Source organism: Vulpes vulpes, chromosome 15 (genome assembly GCF_048418805.1).
Source record: "Vulpes vulpes isolate BD-2025 chromosome 15, VulVul3, whole genome shotgun sequence".
NCBI classification, from domain to species: domain Eukaryota; kingdom Metazoa; phylum Chordata; class Mammalia; order Carnivora; family Canidae; genus Vulpes; species Vulpes vulpes.
Window position 1 is genome coordinate 92676409 of NC_132794.1, and position 17249 is coordinate 92693657.

The window sequence follows — 17249 nt, forward strand, 5'->3', positions numbered from 1 at the left end:
ATTTTCAGCCAGGGGGTTGTGGGGCAGAGGGGAAGCAGGGTTTGACTTAGGAGGAGTGGGAAGTGGGTTTGGCTGACTGTTGGCCAAACATGCTGGAAACCTGCATCCTCCTGAACCTACTGGGCAGTGGGTCCTGGGAGGTATTTGGGATGTAGGTTCCCAGTCTGGGGGCAAGTGACTGGCCTTCCTTAAGCTGAGCATTTACCGAGTACCTACCATGTACTAGGTATTGGGGATGCAACTATGCCTTAGACCAGGTTCCTCTTGAGAAGAACTAATGGTCCCAAGGGGGGGGGAAGGCATGAAAACAGTATTAGTAGCACAGTACCATGAAGCATGTGTGCACAGGATGCTGCAGAAGAGAATGCCACCCTCCTGCCCCTGTAGAGGGCAGTCTTCTTGGAGCAGGGACCTCTCAAATGAGCTTGCCAGGTAAAGAAAGGTGTAAAGGTAATTCTAGGTAGATGTTTGTTTTGCAGATTATTGAGTGCCTACTATGTGCCAGGTGCTGTAAAGCACACAAAAACATGGGAGGCCAAAATGTCTAAAGCTGCAAGCAATTTAATCTCTGTAGGTAATTGCATTCTGGGAAGTGACAGGAGATGAATCTAGACCGGTAAGCTGGTAATAAAAATATTTTAATTTGTCTTTACTGTTCTGTTTATTGACTGGATGTTATTGGGTCATGTGTAAACATCTTACCCACATTTTTTCATTTTAGCTTCAAAACAGCCATCTGAGGTATGGACTTCTTTATTAACGGGGTTGAAGCATTCAGAGACATTGACTAACTTGTCCAAGATTACATAGCTCGTAAGTGGGAGAGCCAGGATTTGAACCCTGAACACTGAAGACTTGGTGCTCACAAGCCACGTGAAGAACTTTTGATTTCTTCTCAAAGGTGAGAAAGAACCAGAGAGAGGTGATGAACAGGCAAGTGGCATAATGAAAGGTGAGCCAGACGGTTTCCTCAAGAGCTTCTTTATTCCCCTTGCTTTCCCACTTGCCTCATCAGAAGCCTCCAGAGGCCCCCATGCTCAGCCAGGCGCTCCTGCCAGAGCCCCTCAATGCTGAAATAGCCACACTCCTGGGGCGGATGGTGCACTATCAGTGTTAACTTCCTCAGGGAGAGTGAGTCCTCCTGGAAACATTGTAAAATTCTCAGGAGTTAGAGCTTTCGGGTGACTTGGAGGGGAGAAGAGGATTTGGTTTGATCTGAAGTTTCTCCTCACTCTAAGCCCTCTCCCCACCAGTTTAACCTTCCATTGCATGCCTTCTTACCAAGAAGTCTCGAGAAACCCAATCCCGCTGGAAAATATTACAAAACACCCTCTGTGTTGGAAGCATGAAAAGTTTGTCTCTGGGCTCCCCACCCACTTCCCAGCTGCCAGCATGCCCCAGATGGGGAAAGAGGGAGGGGCAGCAGGCAGGATCATTGGAGCTATAAGGGGGGCTGGAGAGGGAGGTCCTGTCCTTCAGCTGGACCTGTCTAAACAACACTCGTTTCTTCATTCTTAGACAAGGACTTATTTTGTGGATCTGGCTGGAGGCAATGGCAGTAAAGCCAGTATTGATCAAAGCACTAAATGCATTATATAGGTCCATATTTGACTTTCAGCAACATTTTCATGTTGGTGGTACCATTTCTGCACACACCTAGACACCCATATTATAGTTTAGAAAACTGAGGTTTGAGAAAGCTGAGGAAGTTGCCCATGATCACAGGGCCTGTGAATGATAGCACTGGAACAACTTGCCCTCACAGCCTGACCTCTTGTCTTCTGTACCTCCCCAGCTTACCTGGCCCTTTCTGCTTTTCACCCTCCCCAGAGTCTTAGATAATGGACAGCACAGGTGGGAAGTCACCCCACTGTACAAATGAAGAAGTGAGGGCAGCCCAGTGGGGCAGCGGTTTGGCGCCACCTGTGGCCCAGGGCGTGATCCTGGAGACCCAGGATGGAGTCCCACGTCGGGCTCCCTGCATGGAGCCCGCTTCTCCCTCTGCCTGTGTCTCTGCCTGTCTCTCTCTCTCTCTCTCTGAATGAATGAATAAATAAATCTTAAAAAAAATGAAGAAATGGGTTCAAGAAGCTAACAATGGGCCTAAGGTCCAAGGCTAGGAACCTAGGGGGCCTGGATCTTCCTTATCCAGTTCTTCCCAACTCTCTTACCTCTGCGACTGGATTCCTGTCCTCCAAAGATGGGTGTTTAAGCCCACGAGTGTGCCTGGAGAAAGAGCTCCTCCTTTGCTTCAGATTCTATGGCCACCAGAGGCACCAGAGCAGTCACATATTCTCATTCACCCCCACCCCACACCAAGGGTACCAGAGGGAGGAGTCAGTCCCATCAAAATACGGACTCTGGGGAACCACCCTTCTGAAGGATAAAAGATAGCATGTTCCTCCTGGGAAGGCTGGCTATTTTGGTTCACAAAAGCTGATTATTAAATTTTCAGGAATTAGGGGGTGCCTGCCTGGCCCATTCAGTAGAGCATGCAACTCTTAATCTCAGGGTTGTGAGTTCAAGCCCCACATTGGATGTGGAGCTTAATTTAAGTAAATAAATAAATAATTTCCTAAATGTCCAGGATTTTTGTGAACTGTTTATTAAATAACCATTAAAAAAAACTATAGAAACCTATAATGAATACATTATAGTAAAAACAAAGGTAATCAATAATCAAAACTAATCATTTCCTAATTATTTTACTACATTACTATTATCTGTGCCCTTGAGGCTATTTACATCTATGTATGGTGGGAATAATGGTATTATTAGTAATGGAGTTATATAGCAATGGTATTTATTTACACTGTAATGGTAAGTAGCATATAATGCTACCACACATCTATTCCCAACTGTATTCAGTGACATCACATTGGTGCCCTGAAATTGCTCATAATGGGGACTGTTTACATCATGGCAGTTGGCAAACACTAGTACATCTGCACCAGAGAACTGTTTGTTTAGTATTTATTTTCCATCATATCACTGGATAAGGGCATTCTGAGGCTCAAAATATGACTGTGGGGTCTTGGCAAACACCTTCCAGCTTTGTCAAAGATCCCAGCTTTCTTGTGCATAAGGAAATAGTCTATTTATCCCTGGATCAATTAGCCCAGGGACTTAGAGCATTCAGTCCTCTTGTGTCTAACCTACTTGCCAGGTGCTGATCTGCAGGATAAGGAACAGGAGAAAATTCAGTCTTGAACTCCAGAAACATAGGGGTGGGCAGTGCCCTTGGGGGATACTGCACCCATCTTGAGCCCAAGCAGATGCTCAGGTATATATGGGATTCAGTACCACGGAGCAGAAGCTGAGTGCTAAAACAGGACAAGCACAGTGGGCTGGGAGTCTTGAGAAATACCCTGGAATTGGGCTTGCACTCTGAGATTCAGGATGGGAGGAGTTAGGTCAGTGGGAAAAGGCCTTCCAGGCAGGGGAGGGACAATTTGGGCAGGAGTCTGAGGTCATGAGGTCATTTTCTGAAAGGACATTCAGCTTTGTACTCCCCCTGGCCAGACACCCCAGAGCCCTTCTGCATGGATACCAGTTGAGTGAGAAAGCATGTCTGGCTCCTCTTCCTGCATCATTGAAATCTTGGGTTCTGGTCCCAGCCCTGCTGCTAAGGAGCTGCGTGACTTAGGGCAAGTTACTTCCCCTGCCCTTACCCCAACTGGCCCTAAGTTTTGTCATCTTCAAAACAAAGGATTAGTCTCTCTTTCTTCTGCCACTCTATGATCTGATTCAATAGTTGAAGAGGAGAACACTTAACTCTCTTCCAGCCGATCTGCTCCCCTCTGCTTGGAAACTGAGGGTAGCTTGGCTCTGGGCCAATGACCAACTAATAGGGGCAGAGAAACCTGGGAGAGAGAGGAGCCACTTCCAGTTAAACCCTTTCCTGTCAGCCTACAGGAGTGTCAGCATTTCACCAGGCTGCTTGTGACAGGAGCTGGTCAACCATGCCTGCCCACAAACTTTCCATGGGCTCTTTAGCAAGGCTGAGTTAGGGGTGAGGAATGAGTTGACTATTCCTTACTGAGTTGAGGAATAGTCTCTTACCACTGGATTAACAAAGCTCTTTGAAGGGAGAAAGTGTGCTGTAATGGAAAACTTTGTCCCTCCCTGTTTGCAGGGTCTCTGTTGATTTCTTCTGAAAACATGGCCAGATAAGGCAAGGTCTCAGCCTTGCCCCTTCCAGAGCCCTCCTCCAGTATGAAGAGAAAGACTGGGTTGATGACCTGACCCTGGCCCACCTGGCGCCAGGGAGCTGGCATTGGAGCCTCTCTCTAGGCTAATGGGCAAGGGTCAGTTTCTCCCCAGAGCATCTCAGGACATCTTTCACTTGCAAACTGGCCAGTAGCCAAGGTTTAAAGAAGTCCAGGAGCCATTTTCTAGTGAGGCATTTACAGATTTCCTGGGGTGGCTGTCGGGAGCAGGGCAGAGCCGGGGCACTGCAGAACGCTTTCCTGGCCGTGTTTACCCCAGGACACGACGAAGTAAAGGAGACCTGCTGGCCTTTGGCGACCAAGATAAGAGGGATAGGTAGTGGTGGGTTGGGTTACACACACTCCCCCAAAGCCAAATCTTCAAGGTACACGCAGTGATGCCTCTTTGGATCAAACAAGATCTTCTGCTTCACTTTCAATATGTAAACAATCCCACCAATTCTCACCATATCCACTGCTATGGCCAGGAGCTAAGCCTCCATGACTTCACTTACCTGGACCAGCACAGCCACCTCCTCCCTGCCCCAGCTCTTATCCCTCTCAGACCAATCTCCACTCAGCAACTAGGGTGGTCTTAAAAATACAAACCAGGCACGCCTGTGTGCCTGTGTCGGTTAAGCATTCGTCTCGATTTTGAATCAGGTCATGATCTCAGGGTTGTGAGATTGAGCCACATGTCAGGCTCCATGCTGGGTGTGGAGCCTGCTCAAGATTCTCTCTCTCCCTCTGCCTCTGCCTCTGCCTCTGCCCCTACACACACACACACACACACACACACACACACACACACACACTTTGTCTCTCTCTCTCTCCCCCCCACCAGCCCCCCAAAATACAAATCAGACCTTCCCACTTACATGTTTAACAGTCCCGTCTCCTCCATGACTTCCCATCATATTAGGAATAGATACCTAAACTCTTTCCTGTTACTTACAAGGCTCCATGGGTCTTGGCCCCTGTCTCCAATCTGACTTCATCAAGAACTCCTCTCCCCTTTCATTTGCTCTGTTCTTGCCACACCAACCTCTCCCACCTCAAAAACTTCCTGCCTGCTGCTCCCTCAGTGCCGGATGCTTTTCCCCACATCTTTACACCTTCCCAACTACTCGCTTGCTGTGGCCCCCCTCCACTTCTGCCGTTCTCTCCTCATATCACCAACACCCAGTATAAGTGACTTCAAAGCACTTAGGAGTCTCTGCAATATTTATTTGTCAGCCTTCAGTAGAAAGTAATCTGTATGAAACCAAGGAGCTTGAGTGTCCAGGGATAGTGAGTGGCACATAGCAGGTGCTCAATAAATATTTGTTATTAAAACTGAGTGAACAAATAAACAAATGAATGAACTGTTCAGGGACCAGGAAGAAAAACTGTTTAGTTTATGCATATCACTACCAGGGACTGCAGGCTGGAAAAGAAGGCAGTGTGGGCCAGGAGGAGGGAGGAAAGGTGGGGGAGGGCCGAATCACACCTCTGATTTTGTGCTGTGGGATCACACAGGGTGGAGTCAGGGGATGCTAGGTCAGCCTCTAGGTGCTACCCTCAGCCTGGGCTTCCCTCCAGGCCTGGCGCACCTTGATCTTAACTTTGAAAGACTCGATCAAAAAGACCACTCTGGGGATGCCCTCCAGGGAAGGCAGCTGCCCATCATCTGGGGCCTCCAGGTCGAACCTCTGCAGCAACCAGGCCATGACGAGGAAGAGTTCCTGGCGGGCCAGGATCTCACCTACACAGGAGCGAGGTCCTGCTCCAAAGGGCAAGTAACTTAATGATGGAGAGATGAGCTGACTCTTTGTGGCGTCCAGGAAGCGCTCTGTGGACATGGGGAAGTGTCAGCCAGGGTCAAGGCAGGGGTAAGTAGAGGAATGGCTCTGCCCTAACTGAGGGGGAGACCTGGCCCTGCCCAGGGAGCCCCAGTCTGAGGAGATGAACAGCCTTACATGGGGGAACCCTAGCCCAAGGAGAGATACAGCCCAGCTCTCAGGTAGCCCTTAACTACACAGGAGAAGTGCAATATTCAGGAAGGACAGAAAGGAGGGAGTCTTAATGAATGGGGAGAGGGGCTGACTTCATGGGAGCCATATACCTAGAAGGCTTCTTAGGGGACACTTGCAATTAGTGGAAGGAGAGAGTGAGAAACCCAGCTGTGAAGAGTTTGGATAAGTCTAGGGTAGAAAGGGGCTGTCAACAGGTTTATGCAGTTGGAGCCAGGAGTTTTCTAGTAGAAAGCTTAGCAGAGGGAACATGATGCTGGAAGGATGAGCATGGAGGCCAGGCTGGCTGTGTGGCTTGAGAGCAGGACAAAACGGGGACTCACCTGGCATGAACTGGTCAGGCCGGTACCACTCCTTCTCATTGTGATGCAGCGCCCACAGATTGATGATAACACTTGTGCCCTTGTCAACAGCAAACTCACCAATGCTGCCCCAAAGAGGGAGAGGAAAGGGGAGTCTAAAATATTGTTCTCACCGAACTGCTCAGCCCTACACCCCAGGGGGAAAAATGTCCTCATATGTCCTCATATGTCCTCTGCTGCATCACCTACCTTATATTTTTCAAGGATTTCATTCATGCCCACCCCCTCGTCTTTCCTCAGCTTCTGCCAGATTAACTATGAATCCAGCCTGTCTCCAGCTCTCTTCCTGACTAGCTTTTATGTATCAATACCTGTGTGCATGGACAGTCATGTATGTCAGGGCATGTGGGTGTGCCTTTTGAGCTGGTGCATGTGTGTGTGTGTTGTGGCTATCAGATTGTGTAGGAGGATGGAGCACCTGGTCTTTCATCCCAGACCATATGTCTCCAAGGCAGCAAGCAGTTTCTGAGGGAGGTCAGTTAGATCTGTGGATTAGTTAGCCGGTATTAGTAGGTGGCAGATATATTGATCAGTAGAGTCATGGGTAGGATGATAGATGATCGATGGTTGCATATGAATTGACCGGCAGGCTGAGGAGGGCCCAGGTGGGCTGGAAAGCAGTCTTGTGTTACCAGGAGGGAAGGCATACCTGGAATCAACGATAGCCTTGTGGGGGATGAGCATAGGGGCCGCAGGCCGAATGCGAAGCACCTCTCTGATGGTAGCCTCTAGCAAGATGAGTTTGCTCCGGTCACTCATAGTTGGTATGCGGCCAAAACCTACATTCTGATCAATCTCCTCCTGGATCTTCTTCTGCAACTAAGGGCCAGAGCAGGGTAGATGTGACAAACATGCTTAAATTAAGCCCAAGAGAAGCATGGGTTTAGAAGAATCCTATTGATACATCCAGAAGAGCTGGCTCACACTCTTCCCAGTGGTGGCTTTGCATTCCAGGCTTTTTGTTTCCAAAAGATACAGCAGCAGCGCCAGCCTAGGGCCAAAGCCAACTACTACTTGGGTGAGAAGTGGAGCAGCCCAGTCATCTTGCATGGAAGGGCAGAGGGTATTACTTCTCCTTTCTGGGGCCATAGGTGGATCTGGCTGTAGGGGAAGAGTGGTTGGGGAGACCAGAGTAGGGGGAAGCCCACCTGAGGATTGTGTAGCAGGAAGGCCACAGTCCACTTCACCACGGACGTGGTGGTCTCCACACCGGCCCCAAAAATGTCCCCTATGCTGATGAGAATATGTTTATCTGAAAGCAGCTTTGAATCCCGGTCTGAGCCAGCATTGTTATCGTCGGAGTTCATCCTGGCTTGGATCAGTACGTCTAGCATGTTGGTGATAGAGTCGCTGCTGAATTTTTCCTGTTGGGTGAGGTTGGGAGACAGTGGTAAGGAAGGAGCCCCATCTGCAATACCCTGCCATACTTCCATCCCAGACTGGAGACTCAAAGGTCTCTTCCATCTGGAAGTGAGAGACTAGGCAGGACCTACAAGCTTGTGGAGGTAGGAGGGCTCTCTTTAAATTTTGGGAGTAAGTGGGTCCCTTCTAGACTCCTCTGCATTTCCTTACTTCCTTCCCCCTCGTCATTCGTTAAGTCATTTTTTTGGTTGAACACATATGTGCCTGGCTCTCTCTGCTCAGTGCTAGAGATACTACAGTGTCCAAAATGGACCCCCGCCCTGTTTTCATGACATTTCAACCTAACTCATGGTCTCCTCTGCTGCATCACCTACCTTATATTTTTCAAGGATTTCATTCAGCAAGGCATCTCGCATTTTAACACAATTCCTCATTTTTTCCAGGGTTTTGTTGGGGAAGATCTGGAAAGTAGAAATAACGTCAAATCCATCCATCTCTATTTTGCTTCTCCAGCTACCAGAATCCCTTCTGGGGGCAGATCCTGGCTTTCAGTCTCTGGTGAATTTCTACTCTGACCCAGACCGCCAGCCAAAATGGAAGGCAAGACAGAGGCACACAATGGGATTATTAACACAGCTCCAAATAGGGGAAAAGGAAGCATCTCTACCTCTCCTTCTCCATTGAATCAAACATCAGGCACTGATTGAGGGTCTACTAATTAGACTCTGCTGTGTGCCCAGCCTTTAGGAGTAAGATAGACTTGAGTCTGAAGCGTAGGGCAACTTCCTTAACTTCTTTAAGCCTGCATTCTTATCTGTTCGGGGATAATAAACTCAACCTTAAAGGGGAATGACATAATGAATGCATGTGGAGTACTTAGTACTGGACATACGGCAATTGGTAAATAAATGAAAGCCATTATCACAAGTATTAAAATATTAAAATGCATAGTTAAAAGCTATGTAGAGAAGTGGCAAAGTTTTCAAAAGAGAGGAGGTAGAGGTCATTGTGGCTGAGGTGGTCAGGAAAAAAGTGGGTCTGGAGCCAGGCATTGAAAAGAGTTGGGGACAGGGACTGCTAGAATCTGAAGGTGGGGACTGACCTCATCCTCACCTTCAACCCGGGGAATATGTCTATCATATGATCCCTTCCCAAAGTATCCAAGATGCCATCGTTGTAATTCTTTATGATCTCCAGAGCTGGATCTCCATTCTTGTAGGAAGTGTTGAAGCAGATCAAGCAGATTATATTGGTCACCGCCAGGAAGAGAGGCAAGGACAAATCTATGGACTTTCCATTCTGGGTGGCCAGGAAATCACATAATAAACTGTTTTCCTGACAAACTGAGAGGAGAGAGGGGCAAGATGGTGGAGAATTAAGCCGCACCCTCCCTCCCAATTCCATGTTAGCCAAGACATAGAACAGATTGGCCACTAGATGGCAGCAGCAGCCAAGAAAGCCCTAGATTGAGCCTTCCATTGTGTCCGCGCCCGCGACCCCCCCCTTCTTCCAGCAGCCCCAGGGGCCGGCCATCACACACTTACTGATCTTCTCTAGCCTCTGGTTGCCATCCTTGAACAGGGCAAAGGTGGCCAGTGCCAGTTTCCTGTGCAGCTGCCAGCTGGCACCATGGTCTGCGAAAGCGATACCCTTTTGATTGTCAGACAGGATATCCATAGTCACCTTTGGAGAGCAAGAAAGACTGTAAGAATCAGACATCAATGACCTGCCCTTGCCCTGGGCCTCCTGCACCTTTTTTGAGGGAGAAGGCAGATACTTGCCATGCTGACATCCATGTGGGGCATCCTTGCTCTACTCTGCCATGACCATTAGGCCTTGGTAGGGCAGGGCCTGAGACTCCTCTACTCCCAATTTCATCAGAGAGACAGAATGAGGAGGAAAAAAAGAACCCTGAATTAGAATGCAGGGGTTCTGGGGTTCAGTTCAATGACAGGGTGACCTCTGAGCCTCTCTTATCAGTTGCTGACCAGGGGAAGGCAGCCGTGGATGGAATAAGCGCTCTGAATGGTGCCTGTCCTGGGGGCAGGAGCAGGTTGGCTTGTAGAGGGTGAAGACTGCCCAGACTCCTGCCTTTCTCTGGGCCCTCTGGGGGGTGCTGCAGATACAGCAGCCACTCATCTTTTTTCTGCCCTTCCATTGCAAGGCCGTGTGCCCACCATAAGGCCCCAACTGGAGAATGCAGTCTGGACTTGGCCAAGCCACCTCTTCCCAGAGGGACTTCAAAGCTTCAGGTTTCAAAGCCTCCCCTTATATGCTGTGACCCGAAAGCCCCATCTGACTAGCCTCCTCCTTCCTCTTTGCTGAGGAGAGCTAGAAGCCATTGGCCAGCAGACTTAGCTGACTTATCCAGGGAAAAATGAATCAGCCTTTGGCCTGGTCAGAGATAAGTGACTGGGAGGTCCTGCCTGGGGAGTTCAAGGGGGTACTCAGCAGCAGGGTGCTGGGATGGGGCATTGGCAGTTTTCCCAGATGGTTAGCTTCTCTCCTCCCCCAGGAGTGTTACAGAAGACTCAGTAGGATAGATCATTGGCATCCTTGAAATGCCACCATGTGTCAGCTCTACTGTGAGCTGACTCTACTGTGAGCCAGAGCAGCTGGGGACAGCTCCAGAGAAATAGCAATCTCTGCCCTCCAAAACCCAGGATACTTCTCCCTCACACCTTCCCATAGAAGACAGTAATCATTTTAATCCCATTTTCTACACGAAGAGTAGCACTCCTAAAGGCTATTTACTTGAGTACTTACTGTGCTGGGCCCTGGGCTAAGTGCTTTGCGTATACTACCTCAGTTAGAGAAGTCAAGACTCAGAGAGCACATCATCCAGTTCCAGGCAAGATGACAGCCCACCTCCTGGAAGCCCAGAAATAAAGTCTTCCTTTGATTTTTCCTGCCTACTGAGGGGCCGATCCCCACCCATGGCCCTTTTAGTCTGTTTTAGGAAGAATTACAGGATCTGGAAGGGCCATTCCAGGCATGGTCTTGGCTGAACCACCCCCCTCCCCGGGAGCTGGTGAGAAAGGAGGGATAGGTGGGCACCGCTTACCACTCGGGGCCGCCCAGAGAATTCCTTGCCCTTCTTGATAAGCACCTCCTTGGCCAGCTGGTGGTGGCCGACCATCACTGTAGTCTTGGTACCCATACGAAAGGAATAGATGGGGCCGTATTTTTTCTGTAGCTTGAAGAAACTCACGTGCTGGTGGCCATCTCTGGGGAGGAATGGCAGGCTGCCTACCAAGGGCAGGGATGGGAGGCTCCTGGGATACTTGGCATTAGGGCACTTTGACTTGGGCCATAAGAAATAGACCAGGGTGAACAGCAAGAAAACCAAGAGTTCCCACATGGTAGCCAGGTGCCGGCAAGCAGGACAAGCAGCTATGGGGTGGAAGAATGGGAGCCAACTCTAGGGTGCAAGGAGGCCTTTTTAAGAGCTGCCCTGATCTTTACCTTGGCTCTGTGTTATCTCTTGCCTTGTGGAAATTTATTCTGGAGCATAGCCAGGCCCAAGCCCTCTTCCAGAATCAGGAGAGGGAGGAGGAGTGGAGGCCTCCTCAAGGGCTGGCTCAACTCCAGGGCAAACCCCTAGGGGAGAGGCTAGGTAAGGGGAAGGCAGCTGGTCCTCCCTCCTTGGAGCTTCCTATTCATCAATGTCCATAGAGTACACCAGGAACAAATGGTATCTGGGTCAGGAATCAAGGCTTGGGACTTTCCACGTTGTAAAATCAAAATCCATGAACAGATGATGTTGTCAGGAGGGTTACTACCAACAGAGACTGTCAAAGATATTTTATCCAGTCTTATTTAACAGCCAAAGAATGTCATGCCTTCAAAGGTCAGTCTCGTATAAGGTCACACAAGATAGTGACAGCAAGAACCCAGATGTCCTGACTCCTGGTTTGCTGCTCTTTCCAGAGGCAGTGAAGCCCTAGGGTTGAGAGCATGGGCTTTAGAGTCAGACAGGTTTGGGTTAAAATTCTAGCTGGGCCACCTTCTAGCTATATGATGTTTTTTAGGAATTTATTTTTATTATATCAAAATATTATGTGGGGCACCTGGGTGGCTCAGTAAGTTAAGTGTTCAACTCTTGATCTCAGCGTCATAAGTTTGAGCCCCACATTGGGCTCCATGCCCGGCATGGAGCCTACTTAAAAAAATATATATATATATAAATATATATAAATATATAAATATATATAATAAATATATAATACATTTTTATATTTTATAAAAATATATATTATTTATATATATATATATACATTTAACATTGTAATTAAAAGAAGTTTCTTTGGGCAGCCCCGGTGGCTCAGCGGTTTAGCGCCGCCTTCAGCCCTGGGCGTGATCCTGGAGACCCGGGATCGAGTCCCATGTCGGGCTCCCTGCATGGGGCCTGCCTCTGCCTCTCTCTCTCTATCTCACATGAATGAATAAATAAAATCTTTAAAAAACAAATAAATAAATAAAAGAAGCTTCTTTAAGTAAGCTCTATACCCAACATGGGGCTTGAACTCACAACCCCAAGATCAAGAGTTGCATGCTCCACTGGGCCAGGCAAGAGCCCCTCATTTTAACTGTCTTTTTTTTTTTTTTAAGATTTTATTTATTTATTCATGAGAGAGGGGGTTGCAGAAAGGCAGAGACACAGGGAAGAAGCAGGTTCCACGCAGGAAGCCCAATGTGGGACTCGAACCCAGGACCCCAAGATCACGCCCTGGGCCGAAGGCAGGCACCAAACCACTGAGCCACCCAGGGATCCCCTATTTTGACCGTCTTAAGTGTAAAATTTAGTAGCATTAAATATACTCCCAATGTTGTACAGCCATCACCACTATCTACTTCCAAAACTTCTTCATACCCAAAACAGAAACTACCAATTAAGAAATAACTCCCCATCTTCCCCTCCTTCTCACTCTTTGCAAGGTCTAACCTACTTTGTCTCTATGAATATGCCTATTTCACATAAGTGGAATCTTGCAATATTGTTTTTTGTGTACCCAGGTTATTTCACCTAGCATAATGCTTTTGAGGTTCATCCACATTGTATCAGAACTCCATTGCTTTTTATGATTGAGTAATATTCCATTGTATGGTTGTACCACATCTTGTTTATCCATTCATAGTTGATGGACACTTTGGTTATTTTCACTTTTTGGCTATTGTTAATAATGCCGCTAGGAACATGTGTGTACGAGTATCTGTTTGAGTCCCTGTTTTTGATTCTTTGATTCTTTGGGATATATACCCAGAAGTAGAATTGCTAGGTTATATAATAATTCTATATTAACTTAAGTTTATATTAATGTGTTAAGTTTCAGTTGCCTCCTCTGTAAAATGGAAATAATAATGGAATCTACTCCTTAGGGTTGTGATTCAGTGAAGTCATGCATGCAGAAGTGCTACCTGGCATGAAGTAAGTACTCATTCACTATTTATTCTTATCCTCATTATACCAAAATAGGCTTCTTAGTTTTTCTGAGCTCTTATTAGTAGATCTTCCTGACAGACAAAATTCTCATCTTTTCCTGGAAACCTTCAGTGGCTCCATCAGTATTTTTTTTTAAAGGGTTTTATTTATTTACTCATGAGAGACACAGAGACACAGGCAGAGGGAGAAGCAGGCTCCATGCACCAAGAGCCCGACGTGGGATTCGATCCAGGGTCTCCAGGATCGCGCCCTGGGCCAAAGGCAGGCGCCAAACCGCTGCGCCACCCAGGGATCCCCCTCCATCAGTATTTATCAATGATTCTGTATCACCAGGAGAAGCCACTGCCCCAAGGAGGTGGGCATTCCTGGTGTCAATCATCGTAGAAGAGGTGGGCCTTCAGACAGGGAACCAGGGCCCACTGAGTGAGACTTACAAAGATGAGAGATGGGATTTCTGCCCATCTCTGGGGGTGGTCTGCCAGTGTCTGTGCTTTATGGACTACAAACTGGTATGTGGGCTGCTGGAATAAAGCAGGAAGGCAGCAGGTACGGGACCTCATCATGAAGGGGAACTGGCAAAGCCTTGTAAGCTGGACTTCCTGGTTGCCCATTACTCCAAATGTGCAAATGTGGTTCAGACATTTAGGGCCATTTGTGGTTGGAGATATGGGCCAGGGTGGTCAGAGAAGTCTTCGTGAAAGAAAGGGGACTTGAGCTAGGCCTTGAAAGAGAGGTAGGACTGCTTGGTAGAGGCGTGGGGAGTGGGGGAGAAAGGGCGCCACCGGAAGGGGGAGCAGCAGAGAGATATGCGGATGCTGGAAGGAGTGGAATGTGTGGGATGGTGACAGTCCTACTTGCAGACACATAGGAGGCTTGCTGGACAGGCACATAATATCAGTCTCTGGAGCCCCGAAATGGAGGGCTAGAGAGAATGGAGAAACCCCTGAATGTTCTGCAGCAGGGGAGTGACAGGGGATACTGGTGTTTTTGGAGGGTGAATCTGGCATCAGTGCTGGGGTAGGCTGGATGAAGACCTTTTGTGTAAAGTTTGACAGCCCAGCAAGAAGAGGCCTGAGTCCTGTGATCCAGGCAGGGGCCAAGTGGAGTCAACCAGCTGGTAAAGAAATATGAACAGGTCCTTTCTATTCCTGAAGTGAATGCTGAGGTGCTTCTCTAATACTTCACCCCAATCATGAACAAGAAATAGGAATCTTTAAAAAAAAAAAAAACGTTGCTTCATAGCCTCATCACTGTATTATAAGGTTTACTGGTGATAATTGCAGAAAATCTGGCTAATGCAGATAGCTAAAAATAAATTTAAAAATTGAAATGTGTTTTTAAGCTAACTGAGGCCATACTGCATTTTTTGGGTGTGGATATTTTTCTCTTTTTAAGGACTTTCTCCATTATTTTTGATGGCTGCATATCATTCCATTGTGTGTATATCATATATCTAGCATAGTTTATTTAACTGATCCTGTGTTGTGGTATTGGACATTTAGGTTGTTTCTGTTTTTGTCTTTGTTTTTCATATAAACAACATTAAATAATAGTGTTGCAGTAAAGCTTTGTGCATAACCATTAATATTTTCTTAGGGTAGGATCCTAAGAGTGCAGTTGTTGCTCAAGAGCCATGCATGCATTTTTTAAAAAAGATTGTATTTATTTATTTGAGAGGGAGAGAGAGCAAGTATGAATGGGAGGGAGAAGCAGTTTCCCTGCTGAGCAGGGAGACTGACGTGGGGCTCAATCCCAGGACCTCAGGATCGTGACTAGAGCCGAAGGCAAATACTCAACTGACTAAGCCACCCAGGGGTCCCCTTGCATGCATTTTTAAAAAGGTTTTATTTTTTAAGTAATCTCCATATCCAACATGGGGCTTGAACTAACAACCCTGAGATCAGGAGTCAGGTCCTCCACCAGCTGAACCAGCCAGCCAGGTAGGTGCCTCAATGCATGCATATTTTAAAGACTTGTGACAAATACTGACTTATTTATCAGAGGCATTATATTAATATATTTTTGATATCCAACCATTCCTAGATTAATAATAACGTATCCAGAGCATCTTTTAATATAGATTTGAATTCTCTGTGTATTACTTAGAATTTTACTTCTTTTTCATATCTAATCATGAAAAATTGGGTTGTGGTTTTCCTACTTACGCATTGTCAAGTTTTGGTATTATGATTTTACTCATTTAAAAAAGTTATTAGAGAAACTTTCAGTCTTTTTCTATATCCTTCAACAGATTAAATAGCATGGAAATGATCTATTCTTTGAAGTTCTAAAGCAAGGTAACATGAAAAGTGTCAGGTACTAATGCCTTTTTTGGAGAGATGACTCCTTAACATAATTTTTCAGTTTCTTCCACAGGTGTTGGTCTCCTCAATTCTTCTGAGTCTTCTTGAGTCACTTTTGGCAATTAATATTTCTTAAAATTTGCATTTTCTATTTTTTCAGAGGCCTTATTAATCTTTTCAAAGAATCTCCCTTTGGATTTATTCATAAAGTCTATGCCCACAAATTTTGATGACCTAGTTAAAATGGACCAATTCCTTGAAAACATAATCTGCCAAAACTCATACAAGATAGTCTGAATCAGTCTGTGTCTACTACAGTACTTGAATCAATAATTAACAGTGTTTTAAAACAGAAAGCATCAGGCCAGATGGCTTCATTGTTAAATTCTACTAAATATGTAAGAAAAAAATTATGCCAGTTCTCAACAATCTCTTACAAGGTATTGAAGCAGAGAGGACACTTCCTAACTCTTTCTATGTGGCCAGAATTTCCTTAATACCAAAACCAGATAAAGACATTACAAGAAAGGAAGGCTACAGACCAATATCTTTTATGAACATACATGCAAAAATCCTCAACAAAATATTAGCAACTTAAATCTAACAATATAGAAAAGGAATTATGTATCCAGGCCAAGTGGGATTTTTTTCAGGTATTCAGGCTGGTTCAACGTTAGAAAATCAGTTAACGTAATCTATCACATCAACAGGCTAAAAAAGAAAAATCGTATATGCAGAAAAGCATTGGACAAAATCCAACATCTATTCACAATAAGAACTCCCAGCAAACTAGGAATAGAGAGGAGCTCCCCCAAATTGATGAAGAACAGCTACCAAAACCCTACAGTTAATATCATATTTAATGGTGAGAAACTAGATGATTTGCTCCTGAGGTTGGGAAAAAGGCAAAGATGCCCCTTTTCACCATTCCTATTCAATATAGTCCTGAAAGTCCTAGGAATGCAATACAACAAGGAAAATAAAAGGTATATAGATTGGGAAGGAAGAAATAAAACTGTCTTTGTTAGCAGACGACATGATTATGTAGGAAACCCCCAAAGAATCAACAAAAAAAACCCTCTAGCAACTAACAAGGGATTATAACGAGGTTGCAGGATACAAGTTTAATACATAAAAATCAATTGCTTCTCTATATATCAACAATGAAGAATTGGAAATTTGAAATTTAAAACACAATGCCATTTACATGAACAAAAATAAACTAGGAATACAACGTGGTATGCACATATAATAAAATATTTTATTGATAAAAGTACAACTGTGACAAAACAAACTTAAAAATATCTAAACAGGGGCACCTGAGTGGCTCAACTGGTTAAGCATCTGCCTTAATCTCGGGTCATGGTCCCAGGGTCCTGGGATGGAGCCCCACGTCGGGCTCCCTGCTCAGTGGGAGTCTGTCTCTCCCTCTCCCCCTGTTCATGCTCTCTTTCTCTCTCTCTTACTTGCTCACGCTCTCAAATAAGTAAATAAAATAGTTTTAAAAATATCTAAATAAATAGAGAGATATGTCAGGTTCATGGATAGGAATGATCAGT

The 17249-nt window shown here is 46.1% G+C and overlaps 1 protein-coding gene across 1 annotated transcript; it reads right to left on the reverse strand.

Annotated features, from left to right (window-relative positions):
• Positions 1–5414: 5414 nt before the first annotated feature.
• Positions 5415–11737, reverse strand: CYP17A1 (cytochrome P450 family 17 subfamily A member 1). Its single transcript, XM_025995766.2, has 8 exons — positions 11009–11737; positions 9489–9627; positions 9058–9287; positions 8319–8405; positions 7731–7946; positions 7232–7401; positions 6544–6647; positions 5415–6039 (listed from the first exon to the last, which is right to left on the reverse strand). The coding sequence occupies exons 1-8, from the start codon at positions 11303–11305 to the stop codon at positions 5756–5758; spliced, it is 1527 nt and encodes a 508-aa protein (XP_025851551.1). The 5' UTR covers positions 11306–11737; the 3' UTR covers positions 5415–5755.
• Between the last annotated feature and the right edge of the window lie 5512 nt (positions 11738–17249).

What these genes read in the sequence shown, in the direction of transcription:
- CYP17A1 (XM_025995766.2), bottom strand. Translation starts at nt 11,305, where the DNA reads ATGTGGGAACTCTTGGTTTTCTTGCTGTTCACCCTGGTCTATTTCTTA. An exon ending in CCAGAGGCTAGAGAAGATCA is followed by an intron (nt 9,288 to 9,488) that starts GTAAGTGTGTGA and finishes CTCTCCTCTCAG; the next exon opens with TTTGTCAGGAAAACAGTTTA. An exon ending in AAATCCTTGAAAAATATAAG is followed by an intron (nt 7,947 to 8,318) that starts GTAGGTGATGCA and finishes CTCACCCAACAG; the next exon opens with GAAAAATTCAGCAGCGACTC.